The following is a 19,002-nucleotide window of genomic DNA, read 5'->3' as shown; positions in this document are numbered from 1 at the left end:
AGCGACCACTTGGCGGTTGGATGATTGATGGACGGACGGATCCAAGCACTGACTGATCTGAGCGCAGCTGGTTTGGTCTTAAACATTTGGATGTGGCTGGAGATCGTGTACCGATTATTATGAAATACGGCCTGTTTGCTAGAAGCAACGTACTTTTACCACCAAAAAAAAAACACAAATACTGAAAACTGGAGTTGTTTAGGGTGTCGTTTGTTTACGCAACCACACACACACAGACGTAAAGACGACATACTTAACAGAAGCCTCCGTGCGAATTTCAATATTTCTGGAGGCCAGTTTCTTAGAATATGATTGTTTTCTATGTTTATTGGCAGCGGCGGGGAAAAAAGAAAAGTCCACTGAAAGGCTTGAAGAGCTCTTGTACTCCGTCAAAGGGACAAAGACGAGAGAAGACGTACCGTACGCCGCCGACGTTTCTCAGAACTACAGAAAACATTTTCTCCATGCGTGCCTTTTGATAACCGGAGGTGGAACGACTAGCCAATCGCGAGCGTCTCGCCGAACCTTTGGGTTTTCCTTGACCCGTCTTCGCTTTGTTGATGTCAGAACTGCACTTGTAAACACAATCAACAGGGCAGAATCACAGCACACAAGTTGAGGGGGGAGAGAGAGAGAGAGAGAGAAAATAAATAAATAAATCGAGCTCAACTTTTATCCATAAGAACTTAATAGACGCTCCTCCTCACCGAGCGGTTTTCATTACATGGAAATGTATTCTACGAGGGCCCCGGATTGAACACAGTTCAGGGCCCACAATGCAGTAAAACAGTGAGACTCTCAAGGCTTGATCAGACAATTAATGGCGGTTTCTCCCATAAGAAAGACACTTACGGCGCCTTGGGGGACTGTTAATGGGGTTGCACTGGACAATAACTCCTGCTAGGCACCGCTCCTCCGCCCGCCCGCGCTACTTTTTTTTACAGGCGAGAGCGAGAGCCTGAACGGGGGAGGCGTGATGGGGGGGGGGGCAGAGCGGCAGCATCCTTCAGCCTCCTCAAAGTCAGCCCGGCGACTATTAACCTTGGGTGGGACCGCGCCGGGCAGGAAATTATTACGCAAAGTTATAATTTTATGGCGGTTGGGGGAGCGGTACAAATAAATTCAGGCCGGCGGGACGGGGTAATTGGAGGGACCGGTAATGGGGGTCCCCCCGAATGAACCCAGGTGTGAGAGGCGAGAGAGAAGTTCCAGCCCTCCTTCCCGAAGGTGATTTATCCCCCCCACCCACCCCCTCCGTTCTTCCAAGCCTGGGGAGTGACTCATAGCCTTCATCCACTTGGGCACCCGGCCCGGTGCTTTTAATTATGTGGGAGAGGAATCGAATAGGAGGGAGACGGAGGAGACCGGTGAGAAGAGCGGGACGAAGGGAGGGTGGAGGTGTGGAGGTGTGGTGGGGAGGGGGGGGGGGGTAAAAGCCAAGCTGGCTTGTGCCCCCCCCCTCCTCCCCCCCACCACCACTTCACGGGCTTCTCCGCTAAAGCTCTTTAGCCGTGCAGATGACAGTAAGCGGGGCGGCGGAGTAGCGGGCGGGTGAGGAGGTGCCAAGCTCGGGCGCTTTATCTCGTTAGCAGCCTTAAATGCCACGCCGGCGCACCCTCCGATCTGTCATCCCGGGCTATTGGTCTCCGGGGGATTTGAGAGGTGCTCGGCGAGCTAAGAGAGACATTTCCAACCCGGCATTATGCTTAATGGGAGGTGGAGAGGGCCGGGCGGGATTACGGATACCAGCCGGAGCTATCGGAGGCTAAAAATGCCAATCGGGGGGGAAAAACATTTTGTCACGCGAGTTCACGCGAGACGCGCTTAAGCAGGGTTCACCGGTGAACTTGTTCAAGGGAAGGGGGGGGAAACGCAACGGGCCTCATGAATAAAAAAATCAAACGTACAGACCGGAGCCCTTGATTCAAGCTGGCTCATCTCAAGGAATGTGACTTCAGGATGAGGAAATATTCCAATTAGTGCCTACGGCTTAAAGAAATGCTTTTTGACAGGCCGAGTGCGTTTCACCAACGCCGGTTGTTTCGCAAAAACAAATTCAAGTTCCAATTGTCCATAATTCCTTCTCACTAAAGAATGAGAGGACAGTGGAGGAATCGACAAAGGCCACTATTGGTTGTAGACCGTACATAATATCGTTAAAACATTAAATAGAAGACAAAATATGATCGAATTGAATTTGAATCAATCAAAAATACTGTAATGAAAAGGGGGAAAAAAAAGAAAATCGGGGTTCATCGATTCCCCGAATCACCAGATTTTTAATATAATTATAACTTTTTTCTGCTACAGCTTGTTAGTGAAGTGCCTTAATGCTCGTAGAGCAGCTCAGCAGGACTTCCAGTCTTTCCATTACAGCCTTCGTAATCACAAGATGACAGCGTGACCAGGTTGATTACAAGACTTATGGAAACTTTAATCTTGGCAAAACTTGGGGTTTTCCCTCAGTTCAACTATATTTTTTCCCCCACCACAATACAAATCTGTAAAAAGTGAAACTATTACTTATTTAGTATAGAATTTATAGGGTAAGAGATCAAGTTAAATGATTAAACAAGCTTTAGTGCAATAGTCGTGACAGCTACGGGCTAGATATTAAAAATAATAAAAATGACGATTGAAGTTCAACAATCCATCGTGGCGTGAGAGTTGGTAAGATATGGTTCAAGCGTTTCGTCGGGGCTCAGATGGCAGAAATCACACTTAAACCAATGGAGTGCAGGAGCCCAGCAAGCACGGGGGGGAGAAAAAAATGAGTTTCATCCGACGCGGAAAAAAAAAAAAAAAAAACCTGGTGGCGAGTGTGAACACACCCAATGAATCCAAACCGGATTGAGACGGCAGAGCTGGAAACACCCCGCCTCCGCCCACCCCCCCCGTCCGCCGTCCCCCTCCCGTTATTGTCTCATTCAAGTTTTATTTGAAAGGTTGTAAAAAAAACCCACACTTGGCAGTGGCATTTTAAGCAGAACCACCAGCGAATAAATGAGCAACAAGAAGCTCCGCCGCCACCAAATCTAATAACTGTTACTAAGATTAGATTTTCCCCCCGCCGGTGCGAGGAATTCACCTCTTTGGCGTTCTGGCGTTGCGGCCCGTGCCGGAGCGGGAAGGAGAGCGCCCGGGAGGAGTGTATTAAGCTCCTGACGGTGTGTAATAAGAAATCACACAGATCGACTGGGATGCATTGTCACCATTCCCAACAAGCGCTGCATTAGACTCGCTACACAAGACTTGGATTGAACTATGTCTGCGTTCAGTGCCAGACTGTTTTCACACTGAACCCTGCCAGAAAATAGGCTCGCTTTTTCAAGGCACAAATCTCCCGCTCACTCTCTCTCTCTCTCTCTCATCCTTCCCTCGCTCGCTCTCAGAGAGCTAATTATTTCTCCCCCCGTTTAGAGCCAACTGTTTCTGTCATCTGTCTCTGTAATGACCTCTGCAAGATGTGCATGCATGCGTGCGTACACACACTCTTTCTCCTTGACAAACACACACATCTACACACACACACACACACACACACACACATGGCAGGAGAAAGCCCTCGCTAACAATCGGACCTTTTCAGAGAAAGCACAGTTGAAGACACAACACGCAACAGATCTGTCTCGCTTTCAGGATGAATGGCGTCTGTACGACACGGAAGTCTGCTGAAGTGGCAGATATCGGTTATCAATCGACACAATATTGGACAATGACGGGGAGATTATTAATACGTTTGGGGTCGAAATAGGGAACAGACTTTGGCGACAGACTAGAAACGACAGCCACATGCATCCATAATGTGGATTTTTCAGACAAAAATAAAGGCTGGAAACGATTAGTGGTTGGAAAAGCGACACAAAAAGGGGAATCGGCACGTCAATTATAAGTTACTATAGCGACAAATGCCAAATATTTGCTGGTTGCAGCTTTTCATATGTCAAGATTTTGTGTTGTGAAGATGTCAATTTCTTCTTTGTTCTAACATAACGCTTTTTTGGTTGGTTTTTTTTTCAACATTTCACACTGAAAGCGATGGATCACCAAGCATTCACCAATTAGCAAATGAGCCTATTAATGAATGCATGAAAGTTAAGCTAGTGGTAATCTGGAATTCACTCAGCTGACGGATACCAAACGTGGTATCACGCTCAGCGACGCTATAACTCAGCGGGACACAACGCGAGATATCGTAGCGCTGCTATGAAAACAAGCAACTTTTCTTGCTTTCAGCCTCAAAGCCGTGTCGTCATATCGAGTTTGTGAAAAATACCCATAATGCAACAGCTACAGGAGAAGTTTATCACTGCATTTTGCGCCAGAAGGTTTCATTAATGTTGGTTTCAAGTTGAAATTTGTCGTCGCTTCTGCAAGTAATTGTTTGGTTTAATGAAAATATTGACATTGACAAAGAAAACCTTTACAGTTTAAATTTAAAGGTTAATATGGCACTAATTTACCAGTGTGGTCTCACTGAACTGAAATGAAATTAATGGATTTAATTGTCAACATACATGAAGGCATGACAAAAATAGAAATAGCCGCCATTGGACAGAACATTGTTGATAACAAGCTTGAATAAAAAAACAATAAATAATTTTTTATAATCCAGTGTTATATATGTATATAAAGCAAGACTATTAAAAATGACAACATATGCAACAACGTATAAGATATAATTAATACAGTGTGGGAGGTATAAAAATCAAACAAAAAACAATAAAATAGAATAAAAAGGCAGGAGATTGCTTGTAAGCAACATTCAAACCATTAAAAGTGACACTGTGCGTTACTGTTCTGAGTTCAGAACCAAATCAATGATACGCATCACAAGACTTTCTGTGGCAACCCAAGAAACGACGAGCTGAAATGAGGAAGCTCCTGCTACGGGATCATTTGTGTCTTTAAGATGTAAAGCTGAGCAGGAAGTGAGGCTCTGTGTGAACGAAGCAGATTTTCTGCAGCGCAGCAACACACATACTCAGACTAAGCATCCTTACTTGACATAAGCACCGAAAGTGAGGTTGCAGAAGCGCTGACCAGACCTTAAGCTTTAACTTTAGGCTCCGCAAGCCAGAAACACGAGGGACCAAAATGGTGTGAAGTGGACAAAAAACAAAACATTCTCAATAGCCCGCCTCAGACTGGAAGCGCCATCCATCTCACAGACGACCGTACATTCTGTGAGCAACAATGGGAAATATTCATATAAGGACTAATACGTTCAGACCTTTTGAAGTTTTGTTTGCTTTCAATGCTGTTGTCTGCAGGAGGGACCAATTTGTCTTTGGTTTTGTTGTTTTCTACTCATCGCCGTCGGTTTTCTCCATACCGATTTCTCCAACGATCAAACAGACTTGAACACAAATTTACAGTCACCAATTTATAAATAAATAGTTTCCGGATGTTTGCCTCATTCTCGTTATAAGGCAAGAGTGCTAAAGATTATACTTCCTCACATGCAGCATATGGATATATTGAATGTGACAAAAAATTATTTTGATTTACTGACTGACACGTCTAAAAATCGCAAATCTAAGTCAGATGATCTCAGAAGACCTTATTACAATTTCAGCATGATTTTTGATCTTATAATAACTTACAGCATTTACGTCATTTTAAGCATTTTATTTAATATCTAGTAATAAGAACAGTATACTTTGATACTAATACTCTGTTCAAGTAAGTTGATGCATCAAACTGGGAATTAAATTGATTGTTAAAAGGATTTTATCAGAATCTATGAGCTGAAAACTGTCTTTTTTTAAACTCAGTTTTATGCTTTTGAAGTTCTTGTCCCTTTGATCTCTTTTCATGCAGCACACACAACTGACCATAGAAAGAAGCAGCAGAAACAGACTCTCTCATCATCTCTTATCTCACTTTCTTTATAGCTGGATCTACACTTCAAATAAGAACATGTTAGTTGTTATGATTTTACAAATAATACAGGTCTTTTTACCTAAACTTCATCGACAAAAACACTCCATTGCATTTGAATTTGCAGCTGAACCATATTCCCTATTGTTCCTATGGTCATATTGGACTAACAGGTTACATGGTGGGCAGAACCCCACAATAGTCATGAAACCATCCTGTAAGACATTTAAATGTGTGCATGCATTGATGGGTCTCTCCTGATACGATCTCCTTACCTGGTTGTCAAATTTCAGTGACTGTGTTCCCACGAGGAACCGGATCGCATCGGTCTCGGCTGTCTGAGCAGTCAATGCACGAGCCTGCAGAATATCACAACACCACAGACAAGTGTGTACTGTCAGACAAGTATGGGTGGCGTAACGACTACAGAGCATTGATACGTACCTGGAATTCAAGACCATAAATGACTGGAGCGTCGTCTTCCATTTTCCGATATATAACAAGCGTCTTCGTATCCCTTAAATCAACTTTATAACGGAAAGCGCATGGAAAACACAGTAAATATGCTCCGGTCTGCACACTCCAAAACACAAATGACTGTACTTCCGCGTTGCCAAAAATCCTACGGAATCGACGTACCGCTTTTACACGTAAGTGTGCCCTTTCAACGTGTCATACGCTTTTTTAAAGTACGTACTGGGTCGTAAGAATACAAAAATGAATGGAACTGGGACGTTTGTCCCCCGCTGGACACCGTACGGAGAGCTGTCTTTGTTTGGCGCATGCGCAGTACGATTGTAGCTGTCACTCGGCGGTCAGGTGAGAAAACAATGTCTAAATCCTTAATTTATTGGCTCTTAATTGCGATGTGACGGCACTGTCTCAGTAGCGTGGCTTTCAAAGCATGCATTTGCGTTGTTGGAAGGTGACGGTGACGAGTAGGTGCTTCTCCGCGCCAGCCATGGCTAACTAGCATTAGCAGGATTGGTCGCATCTGAACAGAAACTCCAGAGGTCTGTTTATTGGCTTTGTGGTGACAGCGCTTAAAACATGGATTAAAGAGGAACTCGTGTCTTATTCAGTCGAGGAATAGATCAGAGCTGGCCAGAAAGCTGCTTTAAAAAAACAAGGAAATTGCTACGACGGACGCCCCACAGTGAGGGCAGTAGTAGGAGATTCACACATAACTAACAAGACCACTAATAGCTGGATGTATGTTTGTTGGGATACACACTGGGATCTCGAAAGTGGCATTAAAGCTCAACAATCCCAGCAGACAGGATTGATTGTGAGGTAAATGACACAAGAACGCATACAAGGCCGTTAAATGAATATATTCCATCAGTAAAACAACACTAGTACAGAGCCTGGCAACGTTTAAACTCATACAGTTCACCTGAAGTTCAAGTTTATTGTTTATTAACAGAGACAATTATGTTTCTCTGCACAATGAAATTCTTCCTCTGCTGTTCACAGAGAATGCCAACTGTAAAATGGCATATAAAAGAACATTATATATGTGTGCAACAGGTAATGTGTCCTGCAGTTTGACTTCACGTGTATTTGTTACAGTGGTCAGTATGTCAGTTGGCAGTTATAAACATTACCTGCTTGTCTTATAAGAGTTCATGGGCATTTAATTTGTCATCAGTGTCAAAGTTTTCCTGTGGCAGCCAGGTCTGAACGCATCAGTGGCGTAAATCGTTTCCATTCATTTGGAGGCATTTTTAAAGGCGGTTTGACACTGTCTATGAATCGTCTTCAATTTAGCTCCTTATATTATCTTATGCACATCCTTTCACTAGCAAACAGGACAAAGCTTGATGGTGCAGTTTTCCCTCCATAACCTGCAAAAAGCAGCTTGAAAAAGCTTTTTTTTTTTTTATTCATTTGTCGTTGGGAATCCAGCGTTGGTATAATGTTGTGTCTTGCTGTGTTTTACCTGTCAAGAGCGAAAAGATGGATTTGGGGGACGCTCACGCCCAGCGACCAGTCACCTTGGACATCACGGTCGAGGATGCCAACGATGACGTCACGGCCCCGGACCTTCCCGGGTCCGCCCCCGCCACCCAGACCCCGTCCAGAGACCACCTCCTGGCCCAGGAGGACAGCATCGACCTCGGCGGGGAGTTTGTCACTCCCCAGGAGGACAGCAGTGCCACGCCTTCCGAGAGCCTGCTGGACAAGCTCAATGATCAGATGATGGAGAGCGTTATGATCTCGGACTCGCCCAATAACAGCGAGGAAGATGACGTCGGCCCCATCGAGTCCTTCCTGGAACCCGGGGAGGAGGAGGAGGAGGAGGAGGAGGAGGAGGAGAGTACTGAAGAGGTTTTGGAGAGTAAAGTGGAGCAAATTTGGCAGAACACAAGTGAGATTAGAGTTTCAGTGATGGAAGAAGAAGAAGAGGAGGAGGAAGAAGCTTCAGGGGAAAAACTGGAGGCTGCGACAGAACTGACAGACGCAGAAAAGGAAGTCACAGCTTGTATTTCACCTCGAGGTGACGCCGAGAGTCCGACTGACGCTAAAGGTCGCGAAGCGGCTCCGCAGTCGGCCAAAGAGACTAGCCCCAAAGACGAGCCTGTGCCAGTGTGCACCATCTTCAGTCAGGGCACGCAGCCCAAGTCCCTGGTGCCCGACGGCTTCCAGCCCACCCTCATCAAGTCGCCCAGCTTCAGCATGGGCAGCGCCGGGGCGAGCGACGAGGCGGCCACCCCCGGCAAGCTGACGGTGCCCCTGGTCTGCCAGCCCAGCCCCAGCCTCAGTAAGTTCTTCACCGACAACGGGCAGGTCAACCCCGCCTCCGACTTCTTCGATTCCTTCACCGCGCCCTCCTCCTTCATCTCCGTCTCCAACCCCAACGCCGAGCTCCCCCCCGGCGTCAGCGGCCCCATGCCCCTCAGCCCCACGCCCGAGCGCCAGCTCTCCTCCGCCATGTCCACCCCGGGCGGGCCGCCGGACTCCAGCTCGGGCCCCGCCCCCGCCGATTCCGCCCCCAGATCCCAACCCCCCACGCCCCAGACGCTCTCGGCTCCAGCTCCGGCCCCGGCTCCGGCTCAAGCTCCCCCCGCCGCCCCGCAAACGCCGGCGCAGCCGCAGCCCTTCAACCAGCTCCAGGCCGTGTTTTCGGGCAGCGACGACCCCTTCGCCACGGCGCTGAGCCTGAGCGAGGTGGACAGGCGCCACGACGCCTGGCCGCCCTGTGAGGAGACCAGGAAGATGTTAATATCCGTGGCCACCCAGCAGTACGGCACGGCCTTTGTCGACGCCGGCAGACTCACCATGCCCGGACTTAAATTTGACAACCTGCAGGTAAGGACAACAAGACGGGAAAAACAACTACGACCGTTGCTTGTTTTATTGTGTGTGTTTTTTTGAAAACCTTCAGAGCGGTTTTATTTCTCTCCCTCGGGACGAACTTGCCTCAGAGTGAGCAACACTCCATACGACACATATTCACAGTCAGACCAGTGGGTAATGTATGTGCAATCCCTCTCACATATTTAATTATTGATCAGGAGTTTTGCGGTCGACCACGCCTGTATTGTCAGCTTTTCCCAATTATATGAAAATGAATGACATTGTTTATTTATTTGATAGATAGATAGATAGATAGATAATTACTTTATTCATCCCCAAAGGGAAATTGTCTTGTTGCAGCAATCTGGTACATACGAATATTATAAAATACAATAGAATAGTAATAAAAGTAAGAAATAGAAATATAAAAATATCTGGGTATAAAGCACAGAACGGAACATGGGCACTAAGAAATAAGCACGAGATAAATTATAAATTATAAATTTAACCAAATTATTATATTATATTATTAATTATTATTTAGTTATTTAGTTCATGTTATGTCATGCCATTTCTATATATATATATATATATATTTGTCATCCATACATGAACAAAAAGGAACAGAGAGAAGATTAACCTTGTTAAGTTTTCTGTTCCTATTAGCAACTTTACAACAAAATCAAATCAATGTGATTCCCCATCGTTCCATCAACTCTTCACCAGGTCACACAACATAACAATAACAGCCTCCTTTTGTCTTACAGTTCTACAGTTACAGTCAACTATTTTCAATTTTTTTCCATAGTCTCCCAGAATTTTCTCTCTGTACATTTTCTTAAATTTGTAAAACACTTGAACAACATTTAAATTCCACACGTAAAGAGTTCCACAGTTTTACTCCACAAACAGATGGACGTTTCTGTTTCAACGATGTCCGTGCAAACATTGTTCTGAAAATTATATTTTCTCCTCTGGCAAACGGTTTGTGCAAGGATTATTAAATCCTTGAAAAATGTATATTTGATTCTATTGAGAGTTCTGAACCTCACGTCTCCATCGCTTCCTTCCAATTATTCTTTCCAAACAACTCAAATCCATTCGGGAGGTGAGACTTTACTGTTAAATGAAAACTTGAGCTTCAGCGTTTGGTTTCTTGGAGCTAAGCTAACACCTGGTTAGCACCTATCGGGTATGAACTGCTAGAATACGCACGTTTGTAATCAGTGAATGGTCGCGTATCAACGTAACATCTGTGTCATAAACACCTTTTCTATAATATCTATTGCAGTTCAACGTCAGTGTTTCCCAACTCAATTATTATTCCCACAAAAAAAATCACTGCTTTTGTTCCCAGAAATGTCGTTTAATCTCTTTGAAAATTAAGCAATCTGGAGAGGGAAAAAAAGCATTCAGCGCTGCTGAAATTGAACATTTCTGTTCCAAAAGACTCGAATGAATGATTTCGAAAGCACTTATTTATTCGTCTTAATTGATGGGTTGAATGGGGATCTGGTGATCTGATGGAGCAGCTCAAAGACCCAGAAGAAGTTTAGTAGGTTTTGGTCTTGTTCAACGTGGCGCCGTTAAAAAAACTCCTGGTAATTATTATTATTCGTGCTCAGCTTCTCTTTATCCGTCACGTCAATGAATGATTGAATTCACCTTGATCGCTGTCTGCTTGGCACTTTTTTTTTTTTTTTTTTTTTTTTTGTGTCGTTCGCCGAGAGGCTCTTTCTTCCGTCACAGCTTTCTCCTGCTCCGGTACAGCTCACACAGTCTGAAGACGTTTCAAAAGCACACACACACACACACATGCACACACACGTCCGTCTTAGCCTGGGTCACCCTGTTATGTTCTTCTTTTCTCCAAAACATCCCCCGAGCTCCCTGAACAGCAGCATTTACCCGTAATGACAACCCTGATGAAACATCAATTTACTTATTTATTCAGTCGAATCTTTTGGTGTGCGTCCACCTCCCGCCTCAGATTGTGTTCATTATCCCCTCAGAATGTGTTTGAATGCCTTCTTGAATAAATGAATAGAAATCAAGGATTTTTTTTCTATTTTTTCTTCCCCCCGTCATCTTTTCCTCTAAGAGCCAGTTTTCAGCAAACAAATTAGATCTACTTTAAAGCTGGATTAAAGATAACGCGTTCTGCTCCCCGCAGTTTTTTTGGTTCGTCTTCTCCAGGGGAGACATATTGTTTTTATTGATTGTGATTCCATCCAAAGGCGGGGATGTCCATAACTACGTTTTTTAACCCCCCCCCTCTCCCCTCAGTCCGGTTTATTTAATTTAGAGACACAAGTCTTGATATGATCTTCTTCCATACTGTAGTTTCCGCACTCGTCCTGCCAGTTTGGTAACTCGTGTGATTTATACTCATTTTGGATGATGCTGAGTTCCTGTTTTTGTTTTTTTGTTTTGGTTTTTTTTCACGCAGGGTGATGCTGTAAAAGATCTCATGCTTCGGTTTTTGGGTGAGCAGGCAGCCATGAAGCGCCAGGTCCTCACCGCCAACTCTGTGGAGCAATCCTTCACCGGCCTCAAACAGCTCATCGTAAGTGACTCGCTGGACTTCTTGGTTTAAACGCGGGGGGGGGGGGGGGGGTGTTGAGCATGAGTTTTTAGAAAATATAGAACATTTTCATCACATATACCGCAGTACTCCACTATATTTCTACGTTTACGGCCCCATTTACGCAACGTCTCAAGTGAAAATGCATAATTTTTGCTTTCGCTTTTGTTTATGAAAAATTTTAAATAAACGTTCGGAAAACGATTTACACAGGTTACCGTGGACTCCGTGCGTTTCCAGGAAGTGTGAATTCCGCCCATCGACCGTAATTTCCGGACTATAAGCCGCTACTTTTCATTGCACACGCTTTGAACCCGGCGGCTTAAACAATGACGCGGCTAATTTATCTATTTTTAACAAGCTTCATGCTGCTGATACACGGGTGATGCGTTCAGGCACATCACGTAACTCCGAGCTTTCTTTCTTTCTTTTCTTTTTTTCAAATTTGGGGGGGTGGTGAGACGTATATTCAAGTGCGCTCAATAGTACAGGAATTACGGTACATGATGACGACGGAACCCGAGCGTTTTCGAAAAAGTTCCACCTTGGGAGCCGCTATGAAAAATGTGCGTTTTTTTAGTTGCTCCGAGCTACGTTGTCGTCGAAAATCTTAGCGTTTTTCACTTGAAATCGTCGCCACACAAACGGGGGCCCCACATTTCAAGGTTATCGTGGCAACGTCGTTACGGTTCGGCCCAATTGAGATGAAATTGGTGCTGAAGTAAAATGTGTTTGACAGCCGTGCTTTAGACTGTCGTTCAATTAAATTAAAATTGAGCGACGTACAATGAGTCAAGGAATGTCTGGTGTTGCTGTTGGGTCGATGCTAATTCTCAATGACTTCGGCAGCTGAAGGTCTTTGCACCGGACACTTCACCGTCTCGCTTCTGTAAGTCCGTTTCCTCACCAGCAGCAGGAAGTCTCTTTGAAGTTTTGACTCCTCATCTATCAGTAAAGCCTATGTGATGCTCTCGAAAGATCAAGACGAAGTGAATACATAGGACTTGCAAGACTTTTTTTTTCTGCGTGGAGCATCTTGAGAAGCGTCTTTGTTGACTTGTTTAGGTTTTATTTCACGTTTCCCCGACCGCGTTCTCGTGCCGTCTTTTCAAGAAGAGGCTCAGTTTTTTGCTCAGAGTTCTTCTCCAGGCGATCGGAATCAGGCACAGCGGCTGGCAAAGACAATGAAACTGGTGCTGAATTGCCTGTACTCGGTGCTGCAGGTCGGCGTGTTTGACTCTTATCGGGATAACGGGTTTCGGAGAAGCCTTGGCCAAATCAGAATGTTTCACGAGGAGGAGCGATAAAGTGAGGTACCCTGAAATCCGATGATTCAGACGGAGCAGGAGCAGAAGATCTACATGAATGGCCGGACTGTGGCGTCGAAGTCCTCTAACAGCCAGAAAACCCCCCCCTCCGATTTGGTTCTGGATGCCTTTGCTCAAGCTTCCATCCATTTTCAAGTGGGAATCGGCTCAAACGGTGGGAACGGAAGATGAATGAGCGCATAAATCCTCCGTATGAGACAAAACGTGGACCGTTTGTGAAGTGTGAAGCCTAAAAAGCTTTTTTGAGGGGGACGTCCACAGTGTGAAGAACCTTGAAGCGGTTGCCTTCATGGCCCTCTTTAAGGCGAACCACTTGTTGAAATTCGCATAAAGCCGCACGAGTACCATGATCTATGGCAGCGGTACAACAGATCGTAAACAGCGAGGCTTTCAAGGCCTTTAGCAATTATCACATATTCCACACCGGTGACGGCCGAAGGTTCATACGTATGTACGTCGGACGAGGTTATAAAATGAACGTGGCCATCACCGCCGTATCCAAATGCTTGAGTCCCGTTTGGATGTTTTTCATCGTCTTGACGTAAATAATGCCAAACAAAGCTGGATTTGTTCTCTCCACTGTTTTAAAGGCCTCGTAAAATGTAAAACACTACTTTGCAAAAAACGATAGTTGGGCGACTACTTCTGTTCCTCCGACTCTGCCCCTCCACTGTTGTCGCATAACAAAGTTATTTGAATTTTGAATCTCCAGCCGACGAAGACGGGGGAATCCTTCTTCTTCGTGGGCGTGATGTCACGAGTTGTGCAGATCTCGATCTGTTGTGTTTATATCGGCTTGTTTCCCTCTTAAATATCCAAGTTTTTACAGTGTTTTGAAGTTATAATCGGCGTTTTATGAGCCTTGATGAAAGATTGAGCCTGGAAGAGACCGAGAGAGGAGAAAAGGAGCACGGGCGGCGGGAGCAGCTAGCTCGGGCGGCTAGTAGACAATCAAGTAATACCTGGACTCATCTTCGGTGATTCCGCAGTGGGAAAAGCTCTTCGACATGATCGACGGAGCTGGTCGTTCTGCCAAAAGTCAGGAGCCTCAAAGCCTCAAAGGTGAAAACTGGCGGCTGCTGAGGCGAGGAGACGAGGACGAATGGAGGACGAAGCGTCTTCTGCTTCCTCAAACATGTTCCAGACGGGGTCACCGATGGCAGAACCACCTTCTGTGTCTTCTTCATCAATCACTGGGTTTGAAATGACGATGATCATGAAATGTGGTTAAATTCAGCCTCTTCGTGGTCAAAACTCTGATCCTCCATAATGTAAACACAACTTGGGCGTGTGCACAACTCGTGATGTCACTCTATTATTGTCAGAAGCTCCGCCCAGCAGAGGAAACACCGCCGTTTATCGGCTATTTTCTCGCAGATTGCCGTGTTTTAACTTTATACCCTTCGGCCAGTTAGCATAAAAAATGTCCCTAGAAGCGACAGCCAGAGTGTTTTGGAGGTCGAATTTTCATTTCACTAGGACTTTAAACCTGCAGTCCTCCTAATATATAGTAATATTGGTGCCTGACACATTTTGTACATAACCTCAAAATATAGCTTAAGTCATACTTCTGTTGTGAATTACAAGGGGAGAGCAATCGTCTTTGAAAAGTTGGATATTTTTATTTATTTGAAGTTGCCGGCGGGTGTATGGACGGTGAGCGGCGTGATTCCGGTTCCGCGGGCCGGAATTTCTGCTGACCCAAGTGTCACGACTGTAAAGCGGCGCCCGTGCAGGTGGCGTGTCCGAGCGGGTGCCCGACTCTCCCCGGGGGGGGGGGGGAACGACGGCGCCAGCACCGGCGTTGGCTCGGGCTCGGCGTCCCGCGGCGCCGGCAGCCCGTCTGACCTTTTTTGACCGTCGGCCAAGGAAAGTCAACGGTTCGGTCCCTGCTGACTGAAGACGGCGAATCCTTTCCCCTGCTTTCTCTTCCCCTTACGTTTCTCCGGCCTCACCTCGTTTCCCTTCCCCTGCCTCCAACCATCCATCTCTCCGTCTTCCCCCCCCCGCCCATCGTAGTTTGTGACCCACAAATGACCCTGAGAGACGGTTGTTAGTTAAAACATATGCACAGCGGCAGCGGCAGACAGACAGAGTGATGGAGAGAGTGGAAAGAGGAGAGGAGGACGGGAGGGGTGGAGTGAAGAGATGGAGAGGTGGAGATCCACTCGGCTCACAAGTTCTTTTCTCCTGCTGTGCCCATGTATTATGCATGGGACTGCTGTGCATATTTCAAGGGCCTTCTGGACTTGGTGTACACACACACACACACACGCACACACACACCTGCACACACACACACACACACACACGTACACAATGGTACTTTCAGCTTGCAGTATACGGTGTAGGTGAGTGCGTGTAAGAGGATCATACGCCGTATGCTGATTGGAGTGGGTGGCTCCCCGGAGCAGGAGGCAAAAGAAAAGGAGTGAGCGAGAGAGAGAGAGAGAGAGAGGGAGAGAGAGAGAGAGACGGTGAGCCAGGAAGGTAACGCAAGCCTACAGCAGAGATGTCAAGGAATGACAAGAGCAGAAAGAAAGAGAAAAGCAGTGTTGTGTGAGGGAGCGCTAGACGGAGGCAGGAGAGGGCTTCACCCGGCTCACAGAGGAACACTTCCTGCCTCCGAATGTGGAAGGCTGCTGCTGCTGCTGCTGCTGGAAATCTCTTGACACCCCCGCCATCAGATTAAGATGGAAATTAATATGGATGTTGCTCACTTCTGAAAGAGAAAAACAAACCATGTTTCCTCAATGATTAGCCGGCAAAGTCTCGGAGTAATCGCTGTAAAAAAAGAAAAACAGTGAAACGAGATATTAACGGGCAGTCGGTGGACATCGTGTTCCATCTTCATGAAAACTTGTATGTTTTGCTCACAAAGTCCTTTAACCACACTCGGATGTGAGTTTGTTGTTTTTTTTTCGCTTGTTGCATGAAGTAGTTTTGGTGTTTGCTCCGAGATTCTGTTGCAGGCACAGCCTGGGATTTCTTTTCTTTTTTTTTTTTTTTTTCTTTTCTTTGTGTTTGCAGCGTAAGCTTGCTTCTGTGTGTTTTTGAGTTTCCAATGTGGCACGTCTTGCCTGCCGTATACAGTTGAACCAGAGCCGGCGAGAGCAGTGCTTCCCCGGGTAATCTTTGTGGTCTGGGACCGTTCGAGGCTTTGCCTCCTGAGAAGTTAGAAGATTGTTGAAGAGTTGAATCAAAAAACCATCGTGACGCACTTTTTGCTTCCATTAGAAAGGTTCTGCTTTTGTATGTTGGCGAGAGTGTGTGTGTGTCGATCAATGACTGGAATTCTGTTTCTCTGCAAGATTAGCAAAATAATTTTTTTTTAAATTAATTAATTAATATCTAATGTAAGTCTGCGTTTTGTTCGACTTTGAGAATTTAAATATTTCTCGAAACAAAGTTGTAAACTTATTACATGAACAAAGTGGCAGTAGTATACTGTAATATCCACACACACACTCACATATATATAAGAAACATAAAACGTGTTTTTAGTCTGGTTTGCGTCGGACATCAGGAACGGGTGGAGAGTTTCTCTCCTCTTTTTAGTTTTTTTTCTTTCCCCGGCTGTCATTTTAAACTAATTGTTACTTTTTCAAAGGAACTACGTGTCTTTCTGTGTAAAAAAAAAAAAAAAACATTGTTATTCATCGTAGGTTGGTGACATTTTCCAACATGAAGCGCATGTTTTTAGTCTTTTCTGCGAAAGTTTGCACACTGCAAAAAGTAAAATCTCGGCGAGATATGATTTCTTAAATTAAGTGAAAAATGACTTGTTTTTGACTAATAAGTCATTTTTGCTTAAAACTATATTGTCCGCTAAGATTATTATTCTAGTTTTAAGATGATTATTACTTTATTTTCTTATCAGCGAGAATGGTGTTTACGTTGAGTATTAAAATCTAGTTACAAGTACTGTTCGGCTTAAAACAAGCATTTTTCTCATTTCAAGACGACTGACCAGCAATGAAAGGACCTGAACTGGCATTTCATAAGTCCAATATTCTTATTTTAAGATTTGAAAACACGTGAAAATAATACATGAAAAAATGCTATTTTCAAGACGCTGGGTCATATGGGGGCGAGAATTATTTCCTTATTCTTGAAAATCGTGTCAAGTCAAATTTTCTTGTTCTGTTGGCAGATCATTTTGCTTATTTTAAGTATTAATTTTCTTGTTTTAGTATTTTTTGTTTTCGTAGGAATTTTTGCAGTGCGTCGGATATCGGGATTGTGCAGGTGAGGCGTCTATCTGGGATCACGCCTGTGTTTTCTTGTCTTCTTACGCTGCTATAAATATATATATAAACTACAGTAGCCACCGTTTATCATTGCCCCATCACCCTCTGCTGAGTTTCAGTGGTGAACGAGTTTTACCCATAAGCACGTTTGCCTCAGACGCAGCCGGCTGCGATGCGCTGTGTGATCTAAAGCGTCTCCGCACTGCAGGGCCACACGTTGGTATGGAATTTAAAACGGCATGAAAAATGTCTGAAAACACTCGAGATCGTCTTTCATGAATATTTAGAAGCCATGACGGCGGTATGCCTTGTGCCTCTTACAGCAAATTAGCACATCACAGTGTCGAGACAGTGGCAAAGACCAAGAAAAAAAAACCCCACATAATGTGATACTTATGATCCATGAAAAGAAATGGTCTTTTTTTTTTTTTTTTTTCCACTGCGAGTCCGAGGGGTGGGATCGAGCGACAGCGCAGCCTCCTCTCTGCCGCTTGGAATTCAGTGTTCTGTCCGTTCAGGGGTTCAATAAGCCAGATGATTTCCAACTCGCGGGGTCTCAGACCGACGGGCAACGTCGCCAATCGCCCGTCGTCAATGCGGATTTGGGGGTAAATTAAAAAAAAAGAAAGAAGGGGGAAGATCGTCCAACTCGTACATGTTGTCAAAGTTTCTATTTGGGACTTCAAGTTTCTTTTAAACAAAACGACAAAAGTAAAAAAGCATCGTCGTCTACCAAACTCCACCGATTCTTTTTCCGCGGCTTCCGTCCCTGAAAGGTTTCCTCCTTTCTTCTGATTGGCCGGCTTCCACCAAAGCCTCTTTCAGCTGCAACTCCAACGTCCTCCAAGTCTCGGAAGCTCGGTTGTTGCGAAACAGAAGAGACGGAAGACAAAAGGACACGCTCTCCTTGGATCGGGATTTAAGGGCCCCCGTGTTTTATTTTTGAAAATGGCTGCGCACAGATGTAACGCGTTGGTATAAACAGTGTTTTGATGTTGTTTTTTGACCATTTCAACGTCTTGCAGGTACAGGACAGCGCGTATGAATTTACCGTGACTGAAGTGAAGTATATTTTTATTTGGAAATATTCATAGAGGGAGCGCGAGAACAACTTTATTCGTCGAGATTTCTTTTTTTCTTTTTCTTTTTTGCAATGTCCTTCAACTGTACGTCAGTTGATTTTAGGAATTCCAAATAGCAAACAGCAAACTCAGGTCTCATGAAAATGATAAAATTTGTTTAAAATAGTTTTAAGTGTCCATTTATATGACAACGGTTCTCGGACCCACAGAAAATGACCATTTTGGCTGTGTGTAAATGGGGGGGGGGGGGGTAGTAAATAGTTCTTCTGTACATATGTGAGTCGATTGACAATAACAACGTTTGCCTCCAGAGTGTCATGACTCCCGGTGCTTGTTCTCCCGGGAATTGGTAGTTTTATAGATGCAAGTCGCCCGAAATAACAATAATCTCCCGTGTCAAACAATACGTCTGTCAATCTCCATCGCTAATGTTCTCGGCGTCTTGTGTGTAAACACACAATCGATTTCTTCTTGTTGTCGTCGTCGTGCCGACTTTTGTTTTTGAATCGAGACTAACTTTAGATTTTAATGTGCACTTCACTTTCAAGGCATTTAATTCAGCATCATATTTGTTT

The 19,002-nt window shown here is 44.9% G+C and overlaps 2 protein-coding genes across 2 annotated transcripts in view; one reads left to right on the top strand and one right to left on the bottom strand.

Moving 5' to 3' along the window:
• eipr1 (EARP complex and GARP complex interacting protein 1) overlaps window positions 1-6,456 on the bottom strand; it is a 56,805-nt gene extending 50,349 nt beyond the window's left edge. The window contains exons 1-2 of the mRNA XM_080512585.1: window positions 6,328-6,456; window positions 6,159-6,242 (exon numbers count right to left, since the gene is read on the bottom strand). Coding sequence (XP_080368711.1) covers window positions 6,159-6,242; window positions 6,328-6,369 — 126 coding nt within the window. The 5' untranslated portion in view covers window positions 6,370-6,456. The remainder of the gene's footprint in view (window positions 1-6,158; window positions 6,243-6,327) is intronic.
• Window positions 6,457-6,656: 200 nt separating this feature from the next.
• The window catches only part of trappc12 (trafficking protein particle complex subunit 12), a 38,340-nt gene continuing 25,994 nt past the window's right edge, over window positions 6,657-19,002 (top strand). Inside the window, exons 1-3 of the mRNA XM_080513410.1 lie at window positions 6,657-6,702; window positions 7,834-9,195; window positions 11,633-11,749. Of these exons, the coding sequence (XP_080369536.1) occupies window positions 7,843-9,195; window positions 11,633-11,749 (1,470 nt within the window). The 5' untranslated portion in view covers window positions 6,657-6,702; window positions 7,834-7,842. The remainder of the gene's footprint in view (window positions 6,703-7,833; window positions 9,196-11,632; window positions 11,750-19,002) is intronic.

Source organism: Blennius ocellaris (assembly GCF_963422515.1).
Source record: "Blennius ocellaris genome assembly, chromosome: 17".
NCBI classification, from domain to species: domain Eukaryota; kingdom Metazoa; phylum Chordata; class Actinopteri; order Blenniiformes; family Blenniidae; genus Blennius; species Blennius ocellaris.
This window is presented reverse-complemented; position numbering and strand designations above follow the sequence as displayed.